The sequence below is a fragment of the Vicugna pacos genome, chromosome 6 (genome assembly GCF_048564905.1).
Source record: "Vicugna pacos chromosome 6, VicPac4, whole genome shotgun sequence".
NCBI classification, from domain to species: Eukaryota; Metazoa; Chordata; class Mammalia; order Artiodactyla; family Camelidae; genus Vicugna; species Vicugna pacos.
Genome location: NC_132992.1, coordinates 5,784,738 through 5,811,953, shown reverse-complemented (window position 1 = coordinate 5,811,953; position 27,216 = coordinate 5,784,738). Strand labels below are relative to the sequence as shown.

At 50.4% G+C, this 27,216-nt stretch overlaps 2 protein-coding genes across 5 annotated transcripts in view; one reads left to right on the top strand and one right to left on the bottom strand.

The window, feature by feature from the left end:
• Positions 1–17,599, top strand: part of APH1B (aph-1 homolog B, gamma-secretase subunit) — a 51,355-nt gene extending 33,756 nt beyond the window's left edge. Inside the window, exon 7 of the mRNA XM_072962285.1 lies at positions 14,496–17,599. The gene's annotated coding sequence lies outside the window, so the exon portion shown is untranslated. The remainder of the gene's footprint in view (positions 1–14,495) is intronic.
• Positions 5,161–27,216, bottom strand: part of CA12 (carbonic anhydrase 12) — a 57,859-nt gene continuing 35,803 nt past the window's right edge. Inside the window, exons 3-11 of one of the 4 annotated variants that reach the window (XM_072962281.1) lie at positions 24,335–24,514; positions 23,350–23,492; positions 20,516–20,611; positions 19,627–19,690; positions 19,276–19,433; positions 17,807–17,933; positions 8,563–8,595; positions 7,606–7,693; positions 5,161–6,881 (exon numbers count right to left, since the gene is read on the bottom strand). In XM_072962281.1, coding sequence (XP_072818382.1) covers positions 6,812–6,881; positions 7,606–7,693; positions 8,563–8,595; positions 17,807–17,933; positions 19,276–19,433; positions 19,627–19,690; positions 20,516–20,611; positions 23,350–23,492; positions 24,335–24,514 — 959 coding nt within the window. In that variant the 3' untranslated portion in view covers positions 5,161–6,811. Of the gene's footprint in view, positions 6,885–7,605; positions 7,694–8,562; positions 8,596–17,806; positions 17,934–19,275; positions 19,434–19,626; positions 19,691–20,515; positions 20,612–23,349; positions 23,493–24,334; positions 24,515–27,216 lie in introns of all 4 variants that reach the window. The other 3 variants (XM_031679460.2, XM_072962283.1, XM_072962282.1) reach the window with 3 other exon arrangements.

Here is a 27,216-nt window from a genome sequence, read left to right as displayed (position 1 = left end):
TAGCTCTGACTATTTTGGGAGTTAGGATTCTGGGGGGCTTTGACTTTTTCCATAGTTAAATATTTGTATGTTTTTAAGTGAGCGTACGTTATTTATGTAATCAGACAAAACTATAATCTAAGCACTTCCATGATTTCTTTTTGTTTTGTTTAGAAGGTGTGTATCATGCAAGGCCTTTCACACTCTGATCCCAACCGTTTTCCTGCCCCCCCCACCTGTCCCTGTCCTCCCCTCCCACACATTCTCAAACACGTCCCTGAGGGAGGCCTCTCTCTACTTACCTAGTTGCAACCAGAAAACATCTTAGTCCCCCTTCAAGGTCCTGCTCAAGTGTCACCCTTTGTGAAGTCTTTCCTGACTAGACTCAAAAAAGCAAGTGGCTTTCTCCACCATGATTCCTTAACACTTACTTTTTTTAAATCAAGGAATAATTTACATACAGTAAGATGCACAAGTCTGAAGCGTACAGTTGGATGAGTTTTGACAAAAGTGTATGCCTGTAACACCACCACCCCAGTCAAGCTCTAGAAAGTTTCCTGTCCCCGTGTGGTTCCCTGACGCTCCTTTCTAGCCACCCCGTCCCCTTCCACAGAGGCAACCACTGGTTCCAACTCCCATCACCATAGGTTGCTTTCACTTGTCTTAAACTTCATGTAAATGGAATAACACAGAATGTACTCTTATGTCTGACTTCTTTCCTCAACATAATTTACTGAGCTTCATCCATGTCTTGGGATATGTCAGTAATCTGCAACTTTTCCTCAATGGTATTCCGTCTTATGGATACGCAGTTTGTTTAGCCGTTCTTCTGTTGATAGACACATGGCATCTTTTCTTACTAGTCTTCTTTATATGATGATCCGTGATTTCTGTTTGTCTCCTCAAATGAGACGGTGATACCAATTATTATTGAGTATCGGTACTCTATCTAAATCATGATTGAATCACTGTCACTTTATCTGTGCTTAGCAGACAGTCATTGCTCATTAAATCTCTGCTTTTGAATAAGGAGGGATGAGAAAGTCAGCCGGAAATTACTTTGAATGATAGGAGAGAAGTGAAGTAAAGAAAAAGACCATTTCCTTTACTTACAGCACTTCTGACACCACCTGTGTGGGTTTTTCCACACCAAGCAATTCTCCAGTTCTTGGTGGACACCAGCTGCGTGTTCTACAGTTTAACTCAATTCTGCCATCAACTGCCAGAGTTAAACTGTAGAACAACCCCATAAGACTGCCCCCACTTTAGACACCAATTGCAAGTCCCAGGTTGTCATCTATACCACTGACTATAAATTGTAGGTTCCCATGACTGCTTCCTCAGGTCTAATAATTTGCTAGAACAGCTCACAAAACTCAGGGAAACATTTACTTACAATTACCAATTTATTATAAAGATATTACAAATGATACAGATGACCAGCCAGATAAAGAGGTACATAGGTCCAGGTATAGAGAGGGCACAGAGCTTCCGTGCCCTCTGGGTGCACCACCATCCCAGCACCTCCATGTGTCGTAAGCACTTTGAACCCCATTGCTCATGGTTTTTGTGGAGGTTCCATTAAGTAGGTGTGCTTGATCAAATCATTCACCATTGGTGATTGAGCTCAATTCCCAGCCCCTCTCCCCTCCCTGGAGTCTGGGGGTGGGGCTGAGTTCCAGCCCTCTGGTCACACGGTTGGTTCCTCTGGCAGCCAGCCCCCATCCTCCAAGCTTCATCACCTCCTTAGCATAAACTTAGGTGTGGCTTGGAGGGGCTTATTGTGAATGACACGTCGGAGCTTCTGGCCAGGAAACAAGGACAAAGACCAAGTACATGTTTCTTACTAAACCCTAATATCACAGGAGATTAATCACATTTCACCCTGAAGTTAAGAGGGAACGATGAACTCCTGACCGTTCTCCATGGAAAGGATGTTCCATATTCAGGAAAACTCTTCAGATGGTTATGTTTGGAAGGAGAGAAACGAAGATGCATGAGATCTGTCGCTGGACGTCTAGGTAGCTTGGGAAGCCAATTTGAGCCAATGACCTAACTGGTAACGTTACCCGCCTCACCAGCACAGGGTCTTTGCTGCTGTCAGAGACGCTGGTCAACTCTGTCGTCACTGACCCAGCGTTGCTGTAGAGGTCCCAGTGTGCCCTTGAACCCATAGGCCCTGTGTTTGTTGTCTTCATTGCAGGCAATTAAAAGTTAATATTTGAAACGAATAAACTCAAGCAGAAATAATGACTTTGACTTACCGTGTGGCGAGGTCACGGCCTGCCACGTGAGTGGAGATCACGCTCCTTCCCGGGCTCCCCCGCACAGGGCGGGCCCCAGGGGAGTGTGCCAGGCCCGGCCAGCCTTCTCCCAGGTGGAGCGAGGGACAAGCTCCGGATGGAAGCGCCAGCATGGGGCAGGGTGTTACCTGACTGTGCAGGGTGCTTTCTTCTTCTTCTTTTATGGTTTTATTGAGGTGTAATTAATGTAACATAAAATCTGAGCAGTTCTGATATATGTAGAGAAATCATCCCACAGTCAAGACACCGTACGTGTCTGTCACCTCGACCATTTCTCGTACCCCTCGGTAATGCCCTCCTCCCTCACCTCATCCCCAGGCAACCACCGCTGTGCTGTCACTCAATTTTGGTTTGCAGTGTTTAGAATTTTATACAGCTGGAACTGATATATGTGTTTGTTTATATTTGTATTCATTCCTTCACTTTAGTTCCGTTTTAGCGCCACAGACAAAGTTTAGTCAACGTGTCCTTGGGAATTTGAACTGGAGGTGAGGGTAACTCACACCCCAGGAGTTAAGCTGACCCCTTTGCGGGCTGGCAGGCGGCAGACCTTGGCCAGGCTTCTCCTGAGCGAGGCCAGAGTGTCACGTTACCAAGCAGACTGGAGGCAGGGGTTTGTTGTTGACAATCCAGAAATTGTTGGCACTAGTGCCATTAGTGCCTTTCTCCTGTGGGGTTTTATGAGGTTGTGATGTGATTGGGATAAGTGTGGTGAATTCTGTTACAAGAAGGCGTTTCCTTGTCACTGCGCCGTGGAGGGTGGACCCTGCTCCGTCACTGAAGAGCCTGGCGCCGCAGGAGCCGGTGGCCTTGGCTCAGACCGGTGCCAGAGCCCTTGTTTCCTTTTCCACTTGCAAGGTGGGGCAGTGCTCCGTCTTCCCCTGGGCTTCTGGATAAGGGCGTGAAGGTGCACTGAAACAGTCAGGGGCATATAGGTGGGAGGCATCACTGAGTCTCTGGTTGACCTGTGGCCAAAATGATATTCTGACCTGCAGTAATTTTTTTATAGTGCACAGTTCTGTACCAAAAAGCACTTTGGTCCATATTTCTGCCCAGTCATTCTAAAGTGAAAGGGCACGGGTGGGGCACAGGGAGCCTCCTCTGCGACATTGTCCCAGCCTCACACCTTCTCAGTGACACCCTGTGACAGTGGCCATGGGGGGCCAGGCGTGCTGCGTGCCGAGTCCAATGTGGACATCGGTGGTGACGCCAAAATCATACCCTTCGCCCAGATGGCACCTCTGCTGGCCTGTAGGCAGCCCTGGGGGGGTCTCGTTTCCTGTTGTAAGTGGATCTCAAGCTTCTCCACCCTGAAGGAAGGTGACTCCTGTCATGAGGGAAAGGGCACAGCTAACAATTCAAGAGAATCCGGTGTCAGGCGTCTGCCCCCTTTGGGATGGCTGGCTCCAGAAGAGGGGAGTCACCTTGTCTGGTGTGGAAATGTTGTGACTCCGAGGAGTTCAGGAGGGAGTGTTGGGCCGGGTGGGGAGAAAAGAGGGCAGATGGAAAATCAGGTGGAGGCAAAGCTCCTTGCACCTCTTCCCCTCGCTCCCTCCAGGGTCCCCAGCCCTCCCCTCCCTGGCCACGCCCCTTGGCCATGCCCTGGGGTCCAGGTGCTCAGTAGTGACCTGGCCTAGGGCATGGTTTTCCGTCTGCCCTCTTTTCTCCGGTCCTCCACATCAACCTCCCTGGATTCCCCCATCCTCTGTGTCCTGTCCCCCATCCTCATTTCCCAAAGCTTGCTTCCAGTTTATTTTTGTGTGAAAGTCCTAGGTTTAACCTCACCTGCAAGAAATCACTGTGACGTGAAAAACATTTTATTTATAATTTCTCGTATTTACAGTGTATGTCTTCATTATAATCATTCTTACAGTAAATACAGAAGTGCTTAACGGACCATCATTACAGTGGCCTGTGGTCCACCCAAGGCACAGGGACAGAAGGTGCTGTGATTTCCGTGTTTCCCAAGGGCCAGTCAGGAAGCCTCAGAGTTGAGTGCAGGGGAGAAGACTTTAAGATGGAACTTAAATGGGATTAATAGTCAATGTGGCAAAATCCTAGAATGTCTATTACAGAAACAGGTAGAGGTTTTTACTGGGGTTTTTTTGTTGCTGTTTTGTTTTTTTTTTTTGTTTGTGTGTGTGTTTTTTCATCCGGTTGCTGGGGATTCAACCCAGAACCTCGTGCATGCCAAGCACACGCTCTACCACTGAGCTATACCCTCCCTCCCCTCTGGTTTTTATTGTTTGTATTAGTTGATACTAAAGAAATGGAGATGAGACTGATGAGCTCCTGTTAGTGAGAGGCAAAGAAGCCAGGGCCTTCCCCGAGTCCCTGCCAAGGCCCGGCCTCGTTTCTGTTACCCTCACCTGCTGTGTACCCAGCACAGCGCCTGGGACCCCAGGGTGGGTGTGAGGCAGGGGGGCTTCAGCACCACCGCACTGGTTTCCTTGACTGGCAGCTGGTGTCGTAGGAGTGAGTGAGACCCTGAGGAAAGTTTTCCCAGTTCCACAGCGGGACCCGCAGGAGCCCCCTACAGATTAGCAGGGCAGTGGACAGTGTTGATTTCGAAGCCTTCTGCCTCCCCAGTTTGTTTGGTCTCAGCCAAGAGGGCCAAGAGCCTGGGCTGCACGGAGGGGGAAGAGGGCAGGGGAAATGTCACTGTCCCACTGGCCCAGTAGCTGTCCCTTTTTATGAACAGCCATTGTGCCAGGTATAGTGGTCTCTCTGCTCACAGAATTTGCCCACAAAAGCTGTAGAGGGCTGTTTGAAAGGCAGCCCCACAGCTCTGGAGTGGTTTAAGTTGGTTTCTGACTGGCAGCTTTGGGCTGAGGCCAAGGAGGCATCATCTCCCGCACGCTGCTCCATCCCGAGGGTGGTCCCTGCTGTCACCTGACCAGCATCAGGCTAGCGTGCGAATGGCAATGCTGGGAGGCCACCGCAGGCTGCAGGCCATCAGCGGCCTCATGCACCCACACATCTGAGTCCCCATGGGGTCACATGCAACTCTGTCTAGCAGACAAGCTGCAAAGACACAGGGCTTGCTGTCACTACAGAAAGTAGAGAAGGGGGAAGGCTTCTCAGAGTCGGAGGGAGGAGTAGAGGGGAAAAGATGTTCTAAAGAAACCTATGCTTCAAGAGGACATTCTGTGTCATCAGGATGAGAGTGGGGATCAGAAGTTTCTCTGAACCACGAGGTGCCAGGCGGGAGAGGTTGATGGTGGGGCCCCTCAGCCGAGGAACAGACTGATCTCCACGGGGCTCACACATCGATGGGAGGAGGACGAAGGAGTGAAGTCTTCTCAGAAACTGCCTTTGTGATGTGGGGGGAAGACCATGAAGCATCCTTGAAACATTCCACTCTCTCTGGTCCCTAAATACCATGGTGCCAGCCCCCTGCACAGATAACTTCCTGCTTTTATAGCTTGAAAATATATTTTAACTCAGCCACGACTTGACATCCTCCAGGTCAGAGAAGTAGGTAAGTCCCAGTTTCGGGATGACAGTAGGGACACAGCAAAGGTGGCAGAAATGAAATTTGGGCAGAAGAGATGAGACTCTTCAGTCCTTTCGCATCTGCCTGCTGCCTCTAGATTCGGAAGCAGTTTGGGTCCTCTCAGAGTTCATGTCCACTCTGGGAGACAGAAAGCAACAACACATTTTCAAGAATAGCCTAGTTATTTAAAAATCTGTGGAGTATTAAACATAACTGCTCTGCTGACAGGAGGTTGGGTTGCGCTTAATAGTCTGTCCTTCTGACACTTGTGGCCTGACAAGTGACTTCTGATTCCAAAGTGAGACTCTTGCAGATCTTACATGTCTTCTCACTCTAAGATCCATTCAGTGCGTCTGAGCCAAAGGACAGGACTCTGGGAGCGGGTGGAGCTCAGTGGCAGAGCATTTGACTGCAAAGGACAGGACTCGGAAAATGCCTCTGCTGTATTTCTGGGAATATCTCTTGCTTTCTTTTTGCCACTGATGCCTTGACCTTCCTGTTCCCGCCTCCCCCCACCTCCACCCCAACCCCCAGTTGTAAGGTCAGACTAAAGGTTTTGTCACAGCTGAAGAAAATCAGACCATAAGCCCTTCCCTGAGGAAAGAAACCGAGTCTCAAAAGCAAAGCCTGAGCAGAGAGAGCACGTTCTGGTCTGAAAACGTGGACAACAAGCAGAATTCCCAGGACGCTTGAGACCAGGCTCAAGTGAACCCCTGGATGAAAATGTTTTCCAGCCAGTCACAGCCCCCGGCAGGCGACGTGGGTTTGTGCCCCCAGGTTGCAGACCTCTGAGTGGTCTCACACAGAGGAAGCAGACAGCGCAGAGTCCTCGCCTCCCTGGCGAGCTCTTCCCATCCGTGATCCCACAGAGGGTGGCAGGGCAGCGAGATGGCGGGGCACCCTGCTGGACACCCCCCAGGGGTCTGGGGTCTTTGTGGGTTGAGCTCCAGAGAACCCTCAGGTATTTGAAGCATCCAGGGAGCCATAGCGTGTAGCGTCCAAAGCCGAGTCCTTCCCTGGACGTGCCGGGGCCTCAGGCGTGGGCCTCGGACTCCTGCTTGGTGGCCGGTTTGTAGATGACACCTTTGTTATCACTTTTTTTGCTACTAGAACAAGAACACACGAGTCTTGTTAGTCAAAGAGGACAGAGAGGCAAGAGCAGCCTGACTCGGCTAGATTTTAGGGGTCAGATTCCTCACTTGGGGAAATGCCTCCTCCAGTAGAGCCTTAACCCAAATGGAACCTGTTCATTTTTCAGCTGTTCCCTTTTATCACTTGACAATACTAGACCTGCATTTTGACGAAGGCCTCATTCCCGCCCCATTTCAGATATCTGATTCCAACAGGGTTTGTGACCACCTTTTTTTTTTTTTCATACCAGCCAAAATAGGCTTTAGGAAAAACTAGATGTGACAATAAAAGCATGAGCAAAGAGCATTAATGTGAGTGAGAAGTCAGGTTTTCCCTCGTTTTTCTTTTTGGGTTCGGAGAAGAAAAACCAGGTGTAAAGATCTTAGAAAGGCAGCCTCGTTGCTCGTGTGGAGGCAGGTGGGGCCTCCCCTCCAAATCACAGGGCTTGTGCAAGGGTTTAGCTGCGGCAGCCAGGCTGGCAGACACACCTCCAACTCTGGGCACAGTGACCCTTGACCCCCAGCACCAGCGTCTCATGCGGAGGCCGGGGTCAGTGGTGTTTGGGAGATGCGCTCCTAGGAGAAGTGTTGGTACAGGTGACAGGGGCCCTTCTTTCTGCGGGCTGCCTTCCCAGACAGATCAATCCTCATGGACACATGGGCTACCCACTCCCATCTCAAACCCAAACCGGCTCACCTCTTCTTCCTTCTGAAAAGCCAAATAGATACTGCCAGGACGATACAGATGCCGAGAACGCCGGCCAGGGCCACGGAAAGGGCGATGCCTGGTGAGGAGGCAGGGCACACGCACGTTACAACCCTCCCTCCCCCTTTGTCTCCCGCCACAGCACGTGTGTGTGTGCAGTCAGTGACAACTGCACAGCCTGCCACGGGCAGGCGTAACTCCCCCACCTCTGCTCTCAGGTTCTGGTCTTCGGCTTATCAGGACTGGCTGGAGTACTTAGAGGGGTCCATCTGCAAAACGGCAGCGATTCTCCAATAAGGGCTCTCAAACGTGCACCAGGATCATCTAAAAAGCCTGTTTCAAATGTAGACTTTTCTTCAGCCCAACCCTCAGAGACTCTGATTCAGGCTGGAGTTTGGCCCAGGAATCTGCATTTTTACCAAACACCTCTAGCTGATGCTGGTGTGCATGGTCCATGCACCACGCTTTGAGAAACCCTGGGCCATGGGGTGAGAGCTCATTCCATCTTTGTTTGCTGGATTTAAGGCCTGTTGGGATGCCTCTTTCTCAGTTTTGCCCTCAGGCTCCATTGCACAGTCCTAAGCAGTCCAAAGCTACCAGGACCCATTGCCAAGGTCACTTGGCTGGTCACCCAGCCTCAATACTGGGCCGAGGCCGGGTTTTTAGGCAATAGCTTCCCGCCATGGCCAACAGAAGGTCTTGGATAGGTCTTTGAATGTCCACATGCTATAAAGTGATTGGCTCTTTCATTAGGGGAGCATTTGATTGGCAGTTCATTTCTGAAACAGAGTGACTGGAGGGTAAGACACACAGTGAGGGGGTGGCCAGGAGTCAGAGTGACAGCACAGAGAAGCAGAGAGGATGGACTGGAAGTATCACAGGCCCAAATCACACCAAGAATCACAGCGATCACCCAGCTTCAGCATGCACGGCCGGCCGGCCACATACCCAGACTCAGTCCTGCGTAGGTAAGGTCTTGTACTTCAAAGGAGAGAGGAAAAGATGGGAAATTAACCAAGTCAAACCATGGCAGATGTGACCAATGCACTGAGCTCGACCTTTTGTTGGGTTGGAGGTACAGGGCTGACGCAGCCCTTCTGGGGGTGTTCACTGTTGCCTCAAGTGCTTGATGGGTTAGAGGGCGTTGCCCACCCAGGGAATTCACACCATGATCCCCCCCCCTCCGATGCTCCTTTATCACAGCCGTCTCTGCTCAGGTGAGACTTCAGTTTTTAGTACAACGTGGTCAGTGGGGAAAGTGAGGAAGTGGGGAGAATCAGAGTCTAGCTGGGTGGGCTGTTACCTGCTTCTCTAGGACCTGCGCCTCCTCAGCAAGGAGCCTAGTAGGTTCTGGCTGGCTGGGGCTGGCGGAGCTTGGTTGGAATCTGTCACCTGTCTTCTGCCCCATCCCCATCCAGTGCTGCTGTCACGGTTTGGTTCTATTTGCTTTGGCCCCAGTGGACAAACTGGAGCAACCCTTCCACTACCAGCCTCCCTTCCCTGCCGCCTGGAACCAGGGCTCCTCAGCAAGTTCTTGTTGGGGATGAATGGTGATGAGTTAGGGGTCCTCAGTGGGGCTGAAATAGTGCCCAGCGATCTAAGTGAAATCCCATAGTCAGCCTAGTGGAGACCCCCCTGGGGAGGGTAGTGGGTGAGTCCCTCCTCTCGGGTGACACAGAGGAGCCCCGTCATGAAGCCCCCAGGGCACCCCCGCTGCTGCTTCCAGCGCCTCAGAACTGCTCCCCTTTCTCCCAGTCAGGTCCTCCATCTAAAGAAAGTCTGCTTACACAGACTCGCTTGTCTGGCGGTTTTCTGACCTCAGTAGATACTTCTAGCTTGTGTGTATGTGTGTGTGTGTGATTGTTGCCGGCGGTGGGTGGGGGGGTGTTCCAGTTCACACTGAAATCCAGCGTTGTGCAGATGGTGGCCACCCAGCCCGACTCAGGAGAGCCCTGTGCCCATAGAGCCCACCGTGGTGACTGAGACCCTGGGAGAGCCCTGCTGAGTGTGAGATGCCAGCAGAGGGCCAGAGACACCCCCTCCCTGGGGTACTTGACACCCCCGGGAACCAGCCCTGAGAGCAGGGTGAGGTTTTGCTCAACCCCTTCTCCTACCATACGGCCTGAGCCTGCTGATTCCCTGGAGCCATCAGCCCTTTGTCCTTTCCCTACTATCCTCTTCCTGGTCCAAGGCTGGCCCGCGTCCCCGGTCTGGCTTCCCCAGGTGGCCCTGGGCTGTTGTAAGGACAGGCAGAACAAGCAGGGAGGGGAGCCATCCACGAAGTGCAGGGTAGCCTGTTCTCTTGGCCCTTGCTGGCCGCCACCAGCAGCCCATGGCCTCCCAGGTGATGGACAGCGTGGCTCCCCTGGCCTGGTTCCCTGGCCCCAGCATCTTGTAGCCTGATACAAGGACCAGTCTGTGGCTTGGGGAGACGCGCAGGACGTGAGCCTCCCCCTGAGGAGAGTGTCAAGTGTTTGTACAACACATGCTCTGTTTCCTGCATGGCCTGTGGCCTCTGCACACTATAATTTGGTATTTTAGGTTTGTTTTTTTTTTTTTCAAGGTACCTAGAGGCAAGCAAGTCCTCTAGGATCTTAGAAACAACTACCAAAGAAAAAAAACCCCAACTAGTCGTGTTTTCTTTTCCAAGCCTTTTTGATGAAATGCACTTCAGTTCCAGATGCACAAGCTCCAAATGCTTGTGGTCCTAAACTGGTTCTCCCCACATAGGACTGTTTGCTAGTTAGCCTAACCACTTGGTTAGGCCATCCAAACTGGACAGTTTCTCAAGTTGTGGCTTTCAGTCACCCCAAACACCCTGAAAGCCACACAGGCTCCCAGACAGCTGAGAGCCCCAGTCCGGGCCTGGAGGAGGTGCCTGTAAGCCTGATCCTAGGGAGCTGAGCGAAGGCTCTGGGAGCAAGGCCCCAGGCATGAGACTTTTCTCAAGAGCATGTGGGCCAGCTGGGTGGCTTATCTGGAGGGAGAGCCTGGCTCCCCTGGGTCACTGAGCAGTGTCCTTGGCTGATCAGGAGCCATAAACAAGAGCCTAATTTAATCCAGGGCTCTAACCTAGCTTCCTTGCTCCTGGATGATGACTTCCTAGGGCCCGAGCTGCCTCTCCTTGGAAACAATGAAACGAGACCAAGCAAGTCCCAAGACAAGAAGATCCCCAGACACTGAAACAAGTGCTTTTCAGCCAAGAGTCTGATGTAGCAAAAATAAAGCAGCTTGACTGAGAAAGCCAAGAGCAGAAGCCACTCGGCGAGAGGAATGGTGGTGAGGGGGGTGCCTTGTAAGAATTCTACCCTCCAGGAAATCCAAAGCAGGAAGATGATGTCGGGGTGCTGCCCCTGACCTTGGAGACAGCACTGAGCATCAAGGAGCAGGGCTTCCCTGCAGAGCTGGATGAAGCACAGGGCTTAGGTCTCCTTGGAGCCAGGTGCCAGAGCATCTGCTAACTGAAGGGACAGGGAAAGTGACAGAAGGCACAGGGGGAACTGTGGGGACGACTGAAGAACCAGAGCCCAGAGAGAGAAGCCAAAGCCCGCATCCCCGCACAGCCTCCGGGATGGTGCAGAGAACAGGCATCAGAGATGGTGCGGGGAGCGGCAGAGGCAGAGAGAGTCACTTGCAGAGAAAACAAAGATGGTTTCTGAGTGGCAAATGAGACAGGCAGTCCCCACGGAAGAAAGTGGGACAGACGGGAGAAATGAGTCAGACTGGCTGACGGAGATGACCCATGAGAGCCACGGATGAGAACGCAAAGAAGGGGCTCCTGAGCTGGCAGGTAGGAGGGTGTGCGCTGCACGGACGTGGGAGAGCTGCCTGCTCGCCAAAAAGTGCTCCGGGATGAGTCAGGACGGGCAGAGGTAGGGCAGGACGACACACAGAAGGACATCACACAGACACAGAAGAACTCCAACGCCACAAGCCTCACCCGGGAAGGTACAGGCCCCCGAGAAGATGGGCAGGCTGCTCACCACCGGGCGCTGCGGCCTGTCCTGGCTGGCTCGGGAGCTGCGTCTTCCACCGGCATCTTGCTGGGCCGAGACTTGCTGTGTGTTTGCTGTGTTGAGGTCTTCTGAAGCCTCAAGTGCAAACACAGGAAAGTCCAGCGGGAGGAACCAGCACCTCATTTACACAGCTTGTGGTTCCTGGAACACGTCTGGCATTCTCTAGGTCTATTGGCAGTTCTGTTTATTCAAACAGCATTTTGAATAAACAACAATATAGTCCTTTTCCTTTCAAAGTATTGTTTTAAAGTAGGGACTGTTTGGCAGTGATTAGATTTGTATACAGATAGGAATATGCATACGCAGTCTCCAGTCTTATCCAAGAGGCAGTTTGGGTTTAGCAGGGATTTGAGAGTTGATAAAATCAGTTTCAGATGGTAAAATTCTTATTATTATGCTTAATACAAGTCATAGACTCAAGTGTCTGAAATGCTAGTCCTCTCTTTGGTTGCTGCTTTGGTCCAGAAAAGCGAGGAAGGTGCCCTCAGAACCACACAGCATAACTGTCTTTGGAGGGTATATTTAACTGGAGTTTTCTTAACACCATGGAAGCCAGTAAAGAAATAATTTCTATAGATAAGTCTGCGCAAAAGATACAACCAGATTACGTGAGAGAGCTGGGTTTTTACAACCTTGATAGGAGCTGAGGGCTTTGCCTTCCTGATTGCAGGCATGCAGGCCCAGAAGTGAGAGCCGTGTTGCTCTGAGGGGCCTAAACCCAGGGGCAGTGGGCTCAGGTGACAGTGCAGCACTGGGTGCTTCCTGCTCTCAGCTCCCTCCAGGGGCCAGGCTGGCTGTGCTGCAGGAGGGATGCGTGGTGGGACCAGGGCTCTAACCCCCGTCAGGCCAGAGGACAGAAGGCCTGACAGCATCCCTCGGTGACTCCCTCCCAGACCTTCCACACTCGACAGCCACATTCTGGTCATTAAGTTTTCCTAGACAAAAAGATTGATTTTCATGCTGTTGGTATGTTTGATACCAAAGCAAGATAAGACTTAATAAAATTCAGGCTTGCCAACTGGTCAGGCTTCTGTTTAGATAACTTTGCAGAGAAGACCCTGGGGAGGTGGGGGTGGGACACGGGCCCTTTTCATTCTCTCAAACTGGTAATGAACACCAGGCACAGTGCCAGGGACAGAACGTAAGATCTCATCGCCTGCTTTCAGGGGCTTGTGGTGTATGGATGATAGAGGCGTATTTTTTGTTTTTCTACACGGTAATAAATTGTCCCCCTGTGGTACGCTAAGAGCTGTGACAGATGAACCAGTTGTCCAGCTGCACTGAGGCAGGGGACTGTAGGTCACCTTCAGGGGTTCGGGGAACACTTCTGGCAGGATACAATCAGAGTTGAGTCTTGAAAGAACTTTCCAGGTGGAAGAGGTGAAGGGCATCCTAGATAAAGGGACTGGTGTGTGCAAAAGTCAATACTGTGCACACATGAAAGCACCTGCCATGTGGAGGGAGGCCCCACGGGGCAGGATGGGAGCCCGGGGGAGACACGTTGTATGGGTCAGCTTGTGCTGAACCACAAACAGTGGTCCCAGCTTTCTGTTTGACCCCTTTGCCCGCTGTCTGTCCTCAACGTGGGCTGCTCTGTGCCAGAGGCTAGTTGTTGGGAGCCAGGGAGCATCCATGGTAACGATGCTCACATGGGGCATGCTCAGGAACCACATGGCGTGCTGACCTGCCTTAGATGAAGGGACGAGGACTTCCCTTCTTAGCACATGTGACCATTGCTGCTGACTGTTCAGCCCCTGTATCCAGGGGGAGTTTGGAGGTGGGAAGTGTTCTTTCATTTGGATGCTTTGGAAGAATTGCTACTTTCCTATCCCATAGAATTTATTTATAAATAGGAACTTTTAGAAACACAAGGTCAATAACCACAAAGCATACATTCTAATGTCAAAGAATTAGGTAATTAGCCATCTTAGCTTGGTCAGATTTTTTTCTATCTCTTTTGCAAAGGTTTCATGAAACTACCCAAGCAGATTCTAATCATGCTACTCCACAAACTGGCTGAGGGGGACAGCCTTCCCCTCTACTGCCCAGCGCTCTTGCCTAAGTGTCGCCTCAGCTGGCTCCGGGCTCCGCGCATGACTTGCACATGCTCGGAGCAGGCCCACTAAAGACATGATTATAGAAACTTTGGCTTCCTTATGTCCTTCAAGTTTCCTTTGCCCTGACGTGTTGACAGGAGAACTTGATAGCATTAGTACTTAGGTTTGATGGGTCTGGCTTTATTACCCTTTGCCATCTGGCCCCAGCATCGGTGTCTTTGGCTGGGAAGAGGTCAACTTCAAGAACCCAAGAACTGGGCCCCTGGACTCTATAAATCTGCCTCTGCCATATTCTTCCTTCCCTGCATCAGGCTTCTGAGTCCTGTGAGATCTGGACTGGTCCCGGGAGGTGTTCCTCTACCCCACCCCCCGCTCCGCCCTCCTGGAGGACAATGAGCCTTGCTTCCCCTCCTCAGCTCCAGGCTTCCCTTGTGCCGCTGGGAAGAGGCACCTTGTAAGAGCTGAAAAAAGCGCTCGGCATGACTTTCATCTCTTTTAAAGAGCGGGCATTTTAACCAAAAGCAACAAGAAACAACAGACATGAAAGAAAAGATTGCACAACTGGGAGGGAGGGGCAGAATGATGAGGGGAGTCTGAAGAAAGTTCCAGTCTCAGAGGCGCCTAGACCCCGGTGAAGGGATGTGTCCACTTTCCTTGGGGTGAATAGTTCTGTCTCCACTTCTCTTCGCTTTGGGTCTACCCAGTTATATGCGAAGAATATATACCCCAATTCTACAGGAAGATGGAGAACACAGTTCCTCTTGAATTTGGGTGTTCTACCTTAGTAACTCCATCCTTGTTGTTTCAGCGGTGACCACCACCAGACTGAAGACATCATGCCATAATGGAGCAAAGACCAGGGCATGTGATGTAAAACCCTGGAATCCTGCAATTTGAGTGGAAGAGAAAGTTCTGGGCTGAGGAAAGTCATTGTACAATCCCCAGGAGAGGGGTTCTCAATCGGGGCAACTTTGCCCCTCCTCCCACTGAGGCATTTGACAATGTCTGGAGATGTTTTGGCTGTCACAAGAGGGTGCTGCTGGCACGTAGTGGGCAGGGGCCAAGGATGCACAGGTCAGCCCTCACAAGAATTACCAGCTCCAAATGCCGATACTATCTGGGGAGGGTATAGCTCAGTGGTAGAGCACATGCTTAGCATGCATGAGGTCCTGGGTTCAATCCCCAGTACCAACATTAAAATAAACAAAAATCTAATTTCTACCCCCCCCAAAAAACCCCTACATAAAATCTAATTAAAAAAAAAAAAAGAAACCCAAATGTCAATATTGACATGCCAATGCCAAGGCTGAGAAACCCTGCCCTGGGGCTGTAATAGACTGTACACCTGTCAAGGACAGAAGCCAAGTTCTGTGTTCCTTTCCTAGCACAGCTGAGGAAAAAGCAGGGACCAGTTAAGTGATTCAGTCCCAGTTGTCCCAATCTGATTAAACCCCAGGTCCCCGTTTCAAAGTCCAGGCACTTTGTCTCCTAGAGGATTTCCTAACATTACTTTTCTCCTGGCAGAAAACTCCAGAGTTTTCATTTTCCGACTCCACAGTTGCTATTAACTTCCAGAGAAGACCCTGAATAAAGTAGCCCTAATTACAGGCATGACTCGGTAGAAAAGCGTGCAAACATCTGAGTCCCAGGTGCTCAAGGTTCGCGCTGACACAGGCTCGCTGCATCAACCTGAAGCGGTACACTGCAGCCTGAGACACACTCCAGGTTGGTGTGAGAGGGCCTTCGGGGGATGAGGTTTGGGGCTTCGCTCCTTTGGAGCTGCCCCATCCTTGCTCCTTGGGAAACAATCCCATTTGCTGCCTGAGTTTTTGGGAAATGAGAGGGAAATGAGAATTCTGGCCAAGTTTCTATAATCAGCCTCCAAATGAACAGGTTTGCCTCAGTCTGCCATGGATTCTCATCCCACGGAGACAGCCTGGCCCGGCCTGGGCTCTTGGAAGCAGCAGCTTTGGCTGAGTCACGCAGGAGGGGCAGCGGCAAAGCTGCATTTGGGCTGTGACCTCCATGTCCTAAGCTGGAGCCGGTCTGGGAGCTTCTGCTTACAGGCCCCTCCCCAAGCCCCCCAGCCAGACAAGGAGGATCTAATGAAGCGCTCTGCTACAAGCCTGACTGCACTGCCCGCTCTAGGCGCCAGCTTAGACCTGAGCCGGTCTAAGAAGATGGCTAATTATCCCCAAGGCCACAGTCCATGATGCACGAAGTGCACATTACTTTTGGATGTCAAGTTCCTGCATGGTTTCTTCTGATCCTCTGTAACTGCCCTCACACACTGTCCCTGCAACGTAAAGGCGGGATGGGCAGTTGTTAGTGTCCACTTAGAATCAGACCGTGTTCGCACCGTCAGGATGTTAGCTCACCTAGTCCAGCCCCTCATTTTATGGCTGAGGAAACCAAGACCAAAGAAGGGGCACGATTTGCCTGCATTTTACGGCCAGGAGGAACAAAAGTGAGGCCTTGAACTTTGGTCTCCTGACTGTGGGGGAGTACCTGTCATCCCACCCCCTGTGACCTGTAGAGACTGGCCCAGAGAACCAGAGCTGATCATTATCCTTGAATCACAAGCAAAATTCTACCTGATCCGTGTGAGCAGAGTCCCTGATCTCCAGGCAGAGTTTTTTCTGTTTTTAAGGGTTGAAGTATTTCTGTTTAACCCTTGATTACTACAGACTTAATTTAGAAGGATAGGAAAAAAGGAAGTTATATCCACAAGAGGGTAACTCTGTGCATTTGAGGCATTTCCTAGAAAAGAAGCCGGTAGTCGTCATCTTATGCATCCTCAGTTTTTAGGAGGGGCTGTTGTTTATAGATTCAGTTTTCAGACCAGGAAACTGGGGGAGGAGGGAACTTACCTTAACTAATGGTATCTGGAGAGACGAACACAAAAGATAAATTCTTGGGCAGTTCTTGATTAAGTAACTGACAGAGAAAGACAGAATTCTGACCATATGCGTGAGTCACTTCAGAAGAGCATGTTTCTAAAGCTGTCTGGCAAGGGCCTTGAAATACAATCTTCATATGTTCAACTAAGCTGAGCAGGTGCTGGTTATAATCTCACACGATATGAAAGGAATAGCAACAGAACGAGGCGCCCCAGGGCAGCTGAGGAGAGCTGATTCTTTGACATGTGGGAAAATGGGGTCATCTGGAAATGGGAACCCCTGGCCCAGTTCGGCCACAAGTGATGCAGGATAAAGTAGAACTTCCACGGACTGGCCCTTCTCCTGACCACTCGAGAGTCCCGAGCTGGGAGCACAGCTCAAGAATTGACAGTGAGAAAGTGAACTTGGAGATTTGGAGAGTGTAGCCCCAAGAGTGCCCGCTTACCCCTTTCCCTGGGCCCCCGGCTTCCACAGTCTGGATGTCGGTAACAAGCAAGTCAAGATCCTAAATGTTCATCTGGGGAGTTACGGTTACAGATCTAAAAGGAAGCACTGAGCTTCCATAGCTCAGGAAGAAACCGAAATATGAAGCTTCATTCAGCAGCGACCCGGGGCGCCTGTGCTTGTGCATCAAGGAGATGAGACAAAAGGCAGTTCTGCGGATGCTTTCTTGTCTGATGGGCCCTGCTACGTAAGACCGTGAGCTGCTTGAGGCTCAGACTTGGGTTGTACCCACTTCCCAGAACCTTATAGAGGAGCATCCCTGGACCTTGGTGATGCTGGTGGTGCCATGAATCACCTGACAAGGCTGAAGATGGGCCTTGATGCTAAGAAAGCCTAGAGTAAGAAGTTGGAAGTTTGATCTCATGAAAAGGGTCCTATCATGTGTCTTAGGAGAAGAGGTGGTTCTCCAGAGCAGAGGCCCCCAGAACATCCTCTCTTCCCCACCTGTGGGAGACTCTCAGACGTAGTGAGGGTTCTGGTCCATGCCCCTGGAGGCCTGTGCTTCCCTGCAGAGGCTCAGGGAAGTCAAGGTCAGTGATGGGAGAGCTCAGTATATCCACGCACGGTAGCAATTCACGCACCTGGTTCCTTTGGCAGCCAAAGTACTTTTAACCCACTTCCTAGGGCGTCGGCGACAAAGCCCGCAGGCAGGGCTCCCAGCTTCATACAAAAGGACGCCTTGGCACCACGCTCCCCACACACTGCATCTCCTTACCTTGTTGGAAGGAGACGTACACCAGCCTCTCATCAAACTTCTGGACCTGCCGGAAGTTGTTGACCATCTCTATGGGGGACGGGTCATCCACATTTGTGCAGTACAGGCCTTCTTCCAACTTCACCAGCTGTGGGAAAAGAGCAGAAACACCCACCATGGATGGAGTGACGCCCCCTTGCCTCACCTCCAGGGGAGGGACTAGGGGACCTCACCTCCTCCGGGACCCGGTGGGAGACCCCTAGGGAAGCAGTGGGAAAGCCAGAAACTGCCCCCTCCCCTGCAGGTGTCTAAGTGACTGGGCATGGGGCAAGCCCATGTGACCTCCCGCTGTCTTCCCACCTCCTGGGCCACCAGGAGGGTTCGTGCTGTCTGCCCCAGATTGTGCCAGGAATCTGCTCTGCAGGGAGGGAAACCTGGGCTGGTGAGGGGCTCCTCAGCCTCTCAGAGACTGCATTCCTCTGAGCCTCACTGGGAACCCAGCTCTAAGTCAGTGGCGCTTTTCTGATGGTTCCATCCAAAGGAACAAAAAGAGGGAAGCAAGAGTTTCACAGGTCATCTGACTACCAGTTCCATGGAACTTTCTATACACCCACATAGATTATAGAACTGTTTCCAAAGCAGTATCTGGGTTAGGGTGTTTCTGCCTCCCCACCCATTTTATCTCTTGGTTCATCACGTCTTTATTCCTGTCTGCCCACTTGCTGCCATTTATCGAGATTACTCAGATCCGTAGCTCATAGTAAAAAAAAAAAAAGGAGCAGCAGTGAAGCTGTACTGGGCTCATGAAGGGGGCGGGGGGTCGTGAGCCAGTGTGCAGCGCCCCCCTGGCCCCGTCTCCGGACAGGCAAGTTTCTCCTGATGAATTTCAGCTGCAGGGTGGAAGCACAGGCGGTGACTGCGAGCGAGCGAGCGAGCTCTCTCTGGGTCTTAGCCCTGTCACTAACCAGCTGGTGATCCCGCAAGTCTCCTCAGCTCGCTAACCCTCACTTTCGTCACCCAAAAAAATGAGAGGGTTAGAGGTGATTGCCAAGGACTGTGTCCCCCAGTTTTGCACTAGGCTGTGAGCTTCTTGAGGGCAGAGCGCCTCACTTCCTCACTGCTGCAATCCCCGCCCCACGCCGGGTCTGTTAAACCGTCTAGCCTGGTCCTGTCCTTAGGGCCCCCGTAGAGGAGCCGTGCTCTTTCCTGCCTGGGAGGCAAACACTGTCCACTGGGGGACACACTAGGAACCACAGCTCAACAGCTCTTTTTTTAAAGAACTTTGGAGGTAGATTCATTCTCCCCACTTGACTTGATGGCTCCGCCTCTGAAGCTCAGCCTGTAATGTCTGCAGCGCTTCCAGGCTGGAGAGGCTTTGAACAGCTGCCAATGAAACTCTAAGTGAGAAACTCAAGTCATTGTGATGATTCGAGTGATGGGAGGGTCCGAGGTACCATGTGGTTTGTGCCAAGGAAGAGCAGGGCAGTTACCTGAGCCCGGGAAACTTGCACAGGGTTCCGGAAGACTGTCCAGAGCACGGAGGGGTGGCAAGGCGGTGTGGTCAGGGACCCTTTGTAGCGGTAGTACTGCTCAGGCCTTTCTGGCAGCAGCTCCTCAATGCTGAAACCCGGGATGTGCACCTCTTGGCCTGGGGACACACGTTGGGGAGGTGATGTTGCCTTGCTCCCCAGAGCAGTGGTGCAGCTGAGCATATGACTGAGCCTGGAAACGTGAGCTAGCCCCGTCCTGAGCCATCTGATTCAAGAGCCTGGTCACAGTGCCCCTCTGTGCATTGCTCGTCAGCTCATACAAGGGCAAATGAGCATCCAAGGAGCCCTCACCTTTGTACTTTACATCTGGAAGGTGACTGAAGATCTTGTCATATGATGGATTGGAGGAGCCCATCTGCAACAGAGATGGAGCAGGTTGAATGGGGACAGAACTCCATAGGCTGAGCCTGGCTTGGCAACTCCTGATGGAAGGGCTCTGCTGTCGGTGTGGGGTTAGCACTGTAAGGTCCTCTCCAAAGGGTATGCTTTCCCGGGACAAGTATGATGGACTACTAGGCTGTTAGGGGCTTGTTGTCATGGTCCTTCCCTCTTGCATCTCAGGATGTCCTATTTGCAGCTCAAGGCTTGAGTGCTCCTAATTATCTGGCTATGAGCCTGAAGGCCACACCTAGCATGTTCTCTAACCAGAACTTAAGGGAGCTTGAGTTCATGCAGGCCGAGACAGGCAAGTAAGTACATTGAGAAATGGTGTACATGCTGTTCATCGGGGAAAAATGCAAGCGAATCAGGAGATATGTCCATTTTCTGGAATTAAGGAAAGAACTCATTCTGGGATCTATATAAAGGATGGAGCGTGGATGCTGGGAATTGTATTGAGTTCAAGCATCTAATGGGACAGCAGTGAATGATCCCGCCCCCAGCCAGGTCCTATTCAACTGGGCAATTCCATGTTTATGCGATGGGGCTGGGGACTAGGACTCATTTTTCCAGTGTCACATAGGACACGCCCATTTCTACTGTGGAGCCACAGAAAGTGCTGGCTCCTGGCTAAGAGGGAAGGAACCCTATGGGGAATAACCCCTGAGCTAGAGACAAGACGGAGCTGAAACGGAAGTGAGCCATGCACATCCAACACACAGGTGTGCATGGAACCAGAGGTCGAGTCTTGATATTACCCTGACCTCAAATGTCACATAAGACCCTTGTCAACATCTCTTACCTCTATGAGAACAGCTAGGACAGCGAGGCCTTCTGGCTTGTCACTGGCGATGCTGGCGTTGGGGTACAGGTCCGAGTTGTAATAGACAATATGCAGCTGCCGTGGGAAAGAGGAGGTGAGTTGCTGTCCATCGGGGGAGAGCAACTCGGGGGAAACTTTCACTTTTGCAGGAGACTGGAGTCCAATGGGAAGGACAGACCACCCCCACCCCCAGCTGGATTGGGCCTCTCAGGCCCCTGGCTCACGGCCTCCCCAGTTCTCCCTGCTCTCTCAGTCCTCTAGGCTGCAAACTCCCCTCGGGCAGTCGATCCGTCTTATTCTCTCATTGTATCCCAGTATCTGCTATGGTCCTTGAAAAGGACCAGACATACAGCAGATACTGAGTGAATGAATGAACACATGGGTTTCTGTACTAGCCGTGAGAAAGCCTGGATACTCTGGAGCACTGCTCCCTTCTAATTTCTCCTATTTATTCTGGAGCCTGGGGCAAAATGGTCCCATGTGGCTTGCCCCCTCAGCCTGGCCACTCTGTACTTGGTCTGGAAGCCCTGGGGGCTGGGGCAGTGAGCCTCCAACTGTGACTTAATTTTAACTGTACCCAGAGTGGGGAACCTACTTATCTCTCAGGTGGAAAAAATCACAACATGGCTTTCATAAAGGTTTTATCAGTCGTATTTTGAGACCCCAAACCAAAAAATGTAGACTTTTACTTTTTCAAAACACCATTCTAAACTCATTTTTTCCCCCAAAGCAGAAATTACTTCTCATTATTAAAGTGAGGAAAAGAGAAGTTTTGGAGGAATATTTGGGTTTAAAAAGTCTAGGTAAACTCTGATGAGTGATGTTGAGAATGAGGGAGGCTATACATGTGTCGGGGCAAAGGGTACACGGGAAATCTCTGTTCCTTCCTCTCAATTTTGCTGTGAACCTAAAATGCTCTAAAAAAAAGTCTTAAAAATTAAAAAAAATGTATAGGTAAGCATTAAAACATTCTTATGATAAACTCTAACAATATTTAACCTAATTTTTTAATCCTAAAAAAAATATATTTTATATATATTATTTTATATATTATATATATAATATATTTTTTATATATAAAATATATTACCTGTCCTCCAAAAAACTATATTGGTAGATAAATATACATATACATATATATATATATATATATATATAAAATCACATGTATTTTTGTTGATTCTTTGCCTCTTGAGACTATGACACATTGAGTTTTTTGTCTCTCTTTTCTTTTTCTTCATTAATCTCTTTTTCCATCTTACGTGGTTATAAATAGAATTCAAGCATATTTTAATGAATACAGGTCAGTGTTTCCTACTTTTCAAGTGGCTCTTTCTAATTTTTACAAATTGTATCAAATCGTTTCTTCTTTTAAACGGGCCTCTGTTAAGGGTTTCTTATGGGCTCCTACAACGGCATCCTTCTCCCCAAAGGATGTAGCCTGCCGCGTGGCCACACACCATCTTGGCCCGGCACTGATTGCTTTGAGAGATGGTGCAAAAGTCTATGTGGCTAAAACCCCAGAAGTCCTAGAACCTCATTTCTTTTTATAGCTGACCTTTGAGCTGGTGTTCTCTTTTAGCACCTTTCTCACTGTGTTCAGATGAAATCAAGAGGAAGACTAACACAACCAGAAGGGAACTCCTTCCTGAGAAGATTAAGAGAGTCTTCATATATAGGCTCAATCCAGAGGAACTGCTACCCTTTCCAGCACCCTCCACAGAGCATCTGACACTTTAGGGCCACCTTGATGTATTTGCTCTGTTATTGACATTTGCGGTCCTTCATCACCAAGCTCTGGGTCTGATGATGTGGTTTAATAGCAGAAAATACAATAACTAGAAATATTTTTAAATGTCTAAACCCTCTCAGCCTCCACACCCTAACTCCTTTACTCCTCATGGGGAAATAGAGGCCACCTCATTGCAGTTAGACTGAAAGGAATTGTAGTCTTGGAGGTTCAGAGAGGGGACTGCTGTCTGAAATATGTGTACCCCCAGTAGGGCCATCCTACCGGGCCAGGATGATCGCCCCTCCTCACTGGTAACTCGACCTCAAATTAGCCTGAGACATTAAGCAATTATCAGTTAAGAACAGCGGAGAATGGTCATGTCATTATTTACCATGGGCTCTGCTGGCTGATCAGCAGCATCTATCTCCTTGTATTTATTGCCCTGTAAATGTTTAAAACCACCCCCCTCCAAGTTCAATCCCTTGGGAGCTCTGAAATGCAGCAGTTCAACCCCTGCCTGCCACTGCACACTTACAGTGCAGGGACAAAGCTCTGCTCCTCTTCCTGTCTCCTTTGGTATTTGTGGTAGCACCTTAGGTGTTTATAATGCTGTCATCCCTTGGTTTGCAGCCAAGTAGAAGAGTGACCCTGGACCCAGATCCTTAAGTTCCAAGCATAACCCATGCCCAGGGAAAGGAAAGATGGGGTGGGAAAGACCTATGCAAGCAGCATGGTGTGTGAAGAGACTGAGGATTCGGGGGAGCCATTAGCCCAGTATGATCCGGCAGTGGGATGGGTCAGCCAGGCAAGCTGGTGGGATGTTAATCTGTGCAGGCAGAAGGGTGACGTCTAGAAATGGGGAGTGTGTGTCCCATTGTGCCACCCTGTGAGCTCTGCCTTTGGGGCAGCATCACTCAGTAAGGACATAAACTCAGCATGTCCAGGAGAGGAAGGGGACCAGGACACCACAGAAGACACCACCCTGCCCCATGCCCTGATCTTATCTGCACACCAGCCAAGGGGAAGGACACCAGACCACCCACCGCCGGGCAGCCTCTGCCAGCCGGGCCACCCCACTCACCTCGGCGGCAAAGTGCTTCCCACCAATAGTGTGCTCGGAGCCGTGGGGGTCGTTCCGGTCCCCCCAGTGCAGATGCAGCTGTGAGGCGTTGTAGCGGGCCCCAAGGCCCTGGATTTGCATGTCCTTGGGCAATTTCAGCTTCACTACAGGGAGCAGAAAGGCAGTCTTCAGAGCCCTGGCCAGCTGAGCGATGCCTGAGAGCAGTCAAGTAGGCATCACCTGCCCAGGGCCCACAGGGGGCAGGTGGATGCAGCGAGGTGGGGACCAGGGAGATGCAGCCTGCAGGTCGGAAACCTGGGCTCTTTCCCTAAGAATATCCCCCTTTCACTAAAGCAATTCCAGCACCTTCTTGGTTCCCCTTGGAACCAGTGATGGCAGGAACTAATATAGACCAATGGATGAATGTTTATTTACATATCCATATATTACACACTTAGCTGTAAAGTGAAGCTGTAATGAAGTGTCTGCCAAGCATCTACTCTGTTCTGGATCCCAGCATACATCATCTGTCTTCACAGTACCCATCAGTGTGCCCATTTTCCAGGGGAAACCTCAAGGCGGTTAAAATTCTTATCCAGGATCTCATGACTCATAAGTGGTCAAACCAGGATTCAAAGTCAGGTTGATGTGGCCCCACAGCCTGGGCAAGCCCCCCAATGAACGGTGTGGCCCCTTGAGTCATTCATGATGCCCCAGAATCCACTCCCGCACCACATCCGATGGGCCAAGGGGCTCAGGTCTGTTCCCTCTCCCATCGCAAGAGGGGTGCTTCTTCTGAGATGTGCTCCCATGGCAGGACCACCTGAGCCCAGGGCCTGCAGTGAGCATCCCCTGGAGAGAGTGGTCTGAGCACCCCTCAAGGGCTCCCCTTGTGCCCCTTCCTGGGGGCCTCAGCCGCGCCCCCTGTGCTCCCAGCAGACGGCGGAGGCTGGGGCGCTGAGGGGAGCTCAGACACCCTGGCAGCTCTCAGAGGTCTCTCCCCCACCTGAATGGCCATTGTTGGTCAGGATGAAGGGCTGGTTGGCAGACGCGTTGTAGCCCTGGAAGGCGAGGGGCCCAAGGCTGGCGTTGTACTGGAGGATGTCTCCGTGCAGGTCTATCGGGGACTGCAGCAGGCCCCCGCACGACGGGTAGTTCTTGGACCAGTTCTTCTCCCCGTCAGGACCTGGAAGGGGAGATTCAAGTCCATGGCTTTATCAGGTTTCCACCAAAGTTTCTTCCTCCCCCTCTAATTCTGTGTGCAATACAGTTACTCCTTTTCTGTTCTGTTCTTCATCCGCAGAGGTATATTCTGCAGGGCCCAAAGATCTCAGCCTACAGAATCAGGTCATGCAAAGGCCTCCAGACCATTTGCTCTTGAAGTGATGTGGGGGTAGAAGGGCCAGAGCGGCCCCATGGCAGGGACTCTGCTTTATACAGTACGTTGTTCGTATTTCGCCCAGTGCACACCCACTCCACGTGAAGACCCCGTGCCTTTCAGCAATTTAGTACCTGTTTACACAACACCTACACGAGCAGGTAGTTCTCTGGGTCTTAGGGCTGCCAGATTGCCCCCAACAATAGTGTCCTGGCTTGCCCAAACTTGCATGCTAGTGGGAAAGAATTTCTTGTTAATTACAAAACATTTTTTTTTTCATGAGGCTAAGGAAAACTTTGTTTTATTATGATGTTCAAGCTTAGTATAAAACCTATGGCTCTCTTTCCTTTGGTACTTTTTAAAATTGAAGTATAGTTGTATACAATATTATATAAGTTACAGGTATACAATGTAATGATTTATAATTTTTAAAGGTTATACTCCGTTTATAGTTATTATAAACTATGGGCTATATTCCTTGTGTTATACAATATATCCTTGTAGCTTATTTTATACCTAATAGTTTGCACCTTTTGCCCCTTCCCCTATATATTGCTCTCCCCTCTTCCCTCTCCTGGTGGGGAAGAATTTAATTAATCTGCTGGGACATCCCACATTGGAAAGATTGTGTCTGACTGACTGCAGCTCCAGGTGGGTCTTTGAGGCTGCTGGTTTACAGATAAGATCTTCCTGATAGGAAAGCCTTAAAGACATTGACTCTGAATACCTTCATTTAGGGTAGGTATAGATCCCCCAACCTGATAGGGATGCTTGAAAAATATCAAGTAATTACAGGCCCAGAGTCACAGATCTAAATGCAGTGTTTCTGCTGGGGGAAAGTATGACAGTATTACAAATGAATCATTACAATCTAATTGACAAACTAGCAGTGAGGAGGAGCCGTCTTAAAAAAAAAAATCCTCCAGGGCTCAGGCTACTTGCTAACTACCAGGTAATAGTCCTTCCTCTGGAAATGAAAATAAACAATCCAGTCCTGTGTTCGGATGAACTTTCTTACTCCCACAGGGAAAAGTCTTCAAAGAATGTAAAGCTATGTTTAAAAGATTATCTCCCATGGTAATTAAATGGATTTTCAAGCTGAGGTTTCTCCAGAAAAGCAAATAATTGGCCTGTTGTGGCTTGTTAGAGTAGAGCATGGTGCCCTGTGGGCTCTCTTGGAGTTAGGAACCAAGGTTTGCCACCTGGACTTCATTCATCAGCATTTCAGCAGGAGGAGGGGTGTTGACTGGAGCAGGGGGAAGGAACCCCACTTTTTCCAGGCGCCCTCCCGCAGCCCACAGCACTGTTTCACAAGAGTGTGTGTTGTGTGCAGTGACTCCCCGGAACCCCCATTCCCTGCACCCTGTTCTCTAACTAGGGGACCTCACCTGAGAGTTGGGAGAGTCAGAGGCAAAACTTGGTGCCCACGTTCATTTAAAATGCTGTGAGGAGTTGGTCCTAGGTCTGGACACACACAGTAGAACCCTACTGATTTTTCAGGCTGTCAACCTTTGGATATACCTTTTTTTAAAAAGTTGAAGTATAGTCGATTTACAATGTTGTGTTAGTTTCTGGTGTACAGCATGGTGATGCAGTTGCGTGCGCGCACGCGCACACACACACACACACACACACATTCTCTGTCATTATAGGTTAACTACAAGATTTTAAATATAGTTCCCAATGCTATATAGGAGGACTTCACTGTTCGTCTGTTTTATCTATAGTAGTTAGTGTCTGCAAATCCCAACCTCCCAATTTATCCCTCCCCTCCTTTCTTCCCTTGGCTATACCTTTTCAGAAATGTTGGAGCTTGAAGGGAATTTCCAAATCTCCAGTCCATCCCCTCCCTGGACACCAGTTTTCTCAACTCCCCCATGTCAGGGTTTCCACTGAACTATATTGTTTTTATTTCCACGGCCTCAAAGCCCTGGGCCCAAGACGACTAACCCCACTACACCAAGACGGCGTCCGGGGGAGCGAGAGGCTGGAGGACACCCAAGCAGTCACTCCAGGGGACAAACTGGAGTAGGACAGTCACTCAGCTGAGGGGGCAAAACTGAATTCCTTAGAGACAGCAGGGAGCAGAGGTGAAGCAGGCAGGAGGTACCATGCAAATCCGGAGGGTCTGGAAGAGGCACAGCTGCCAGGTGGCAAGGCTTCCACAGTGAGGCTGTCAGCATTTTCTCAGCTCACAACACCGCCTGGGCCCGCAGCCAGGGTGGCAGAGGCTGCTAGTCAGGTGCGAATGGAAAAACTCAGGAAGCGAAGAGGGGTGACCAAGAGGAGAGTTCCCCTTGCACACAAGGCTAAAGGGAATCGAGCAAGAAGAGTTTTCTTTTCCCAAAGCATGGGTTCCAAAAGGTTTCACGAAGAGGGGCCTGGGACATCCCATTTTCACCTCTGTGAGCCCACGTGGTGATAAGGGTCACACACATGATCGGCATTTAGTAAACTTTTCCCCAAAGAATGAAAGACCCCAAAGAACAGAGAGCCTGGGAAAAGGTTAT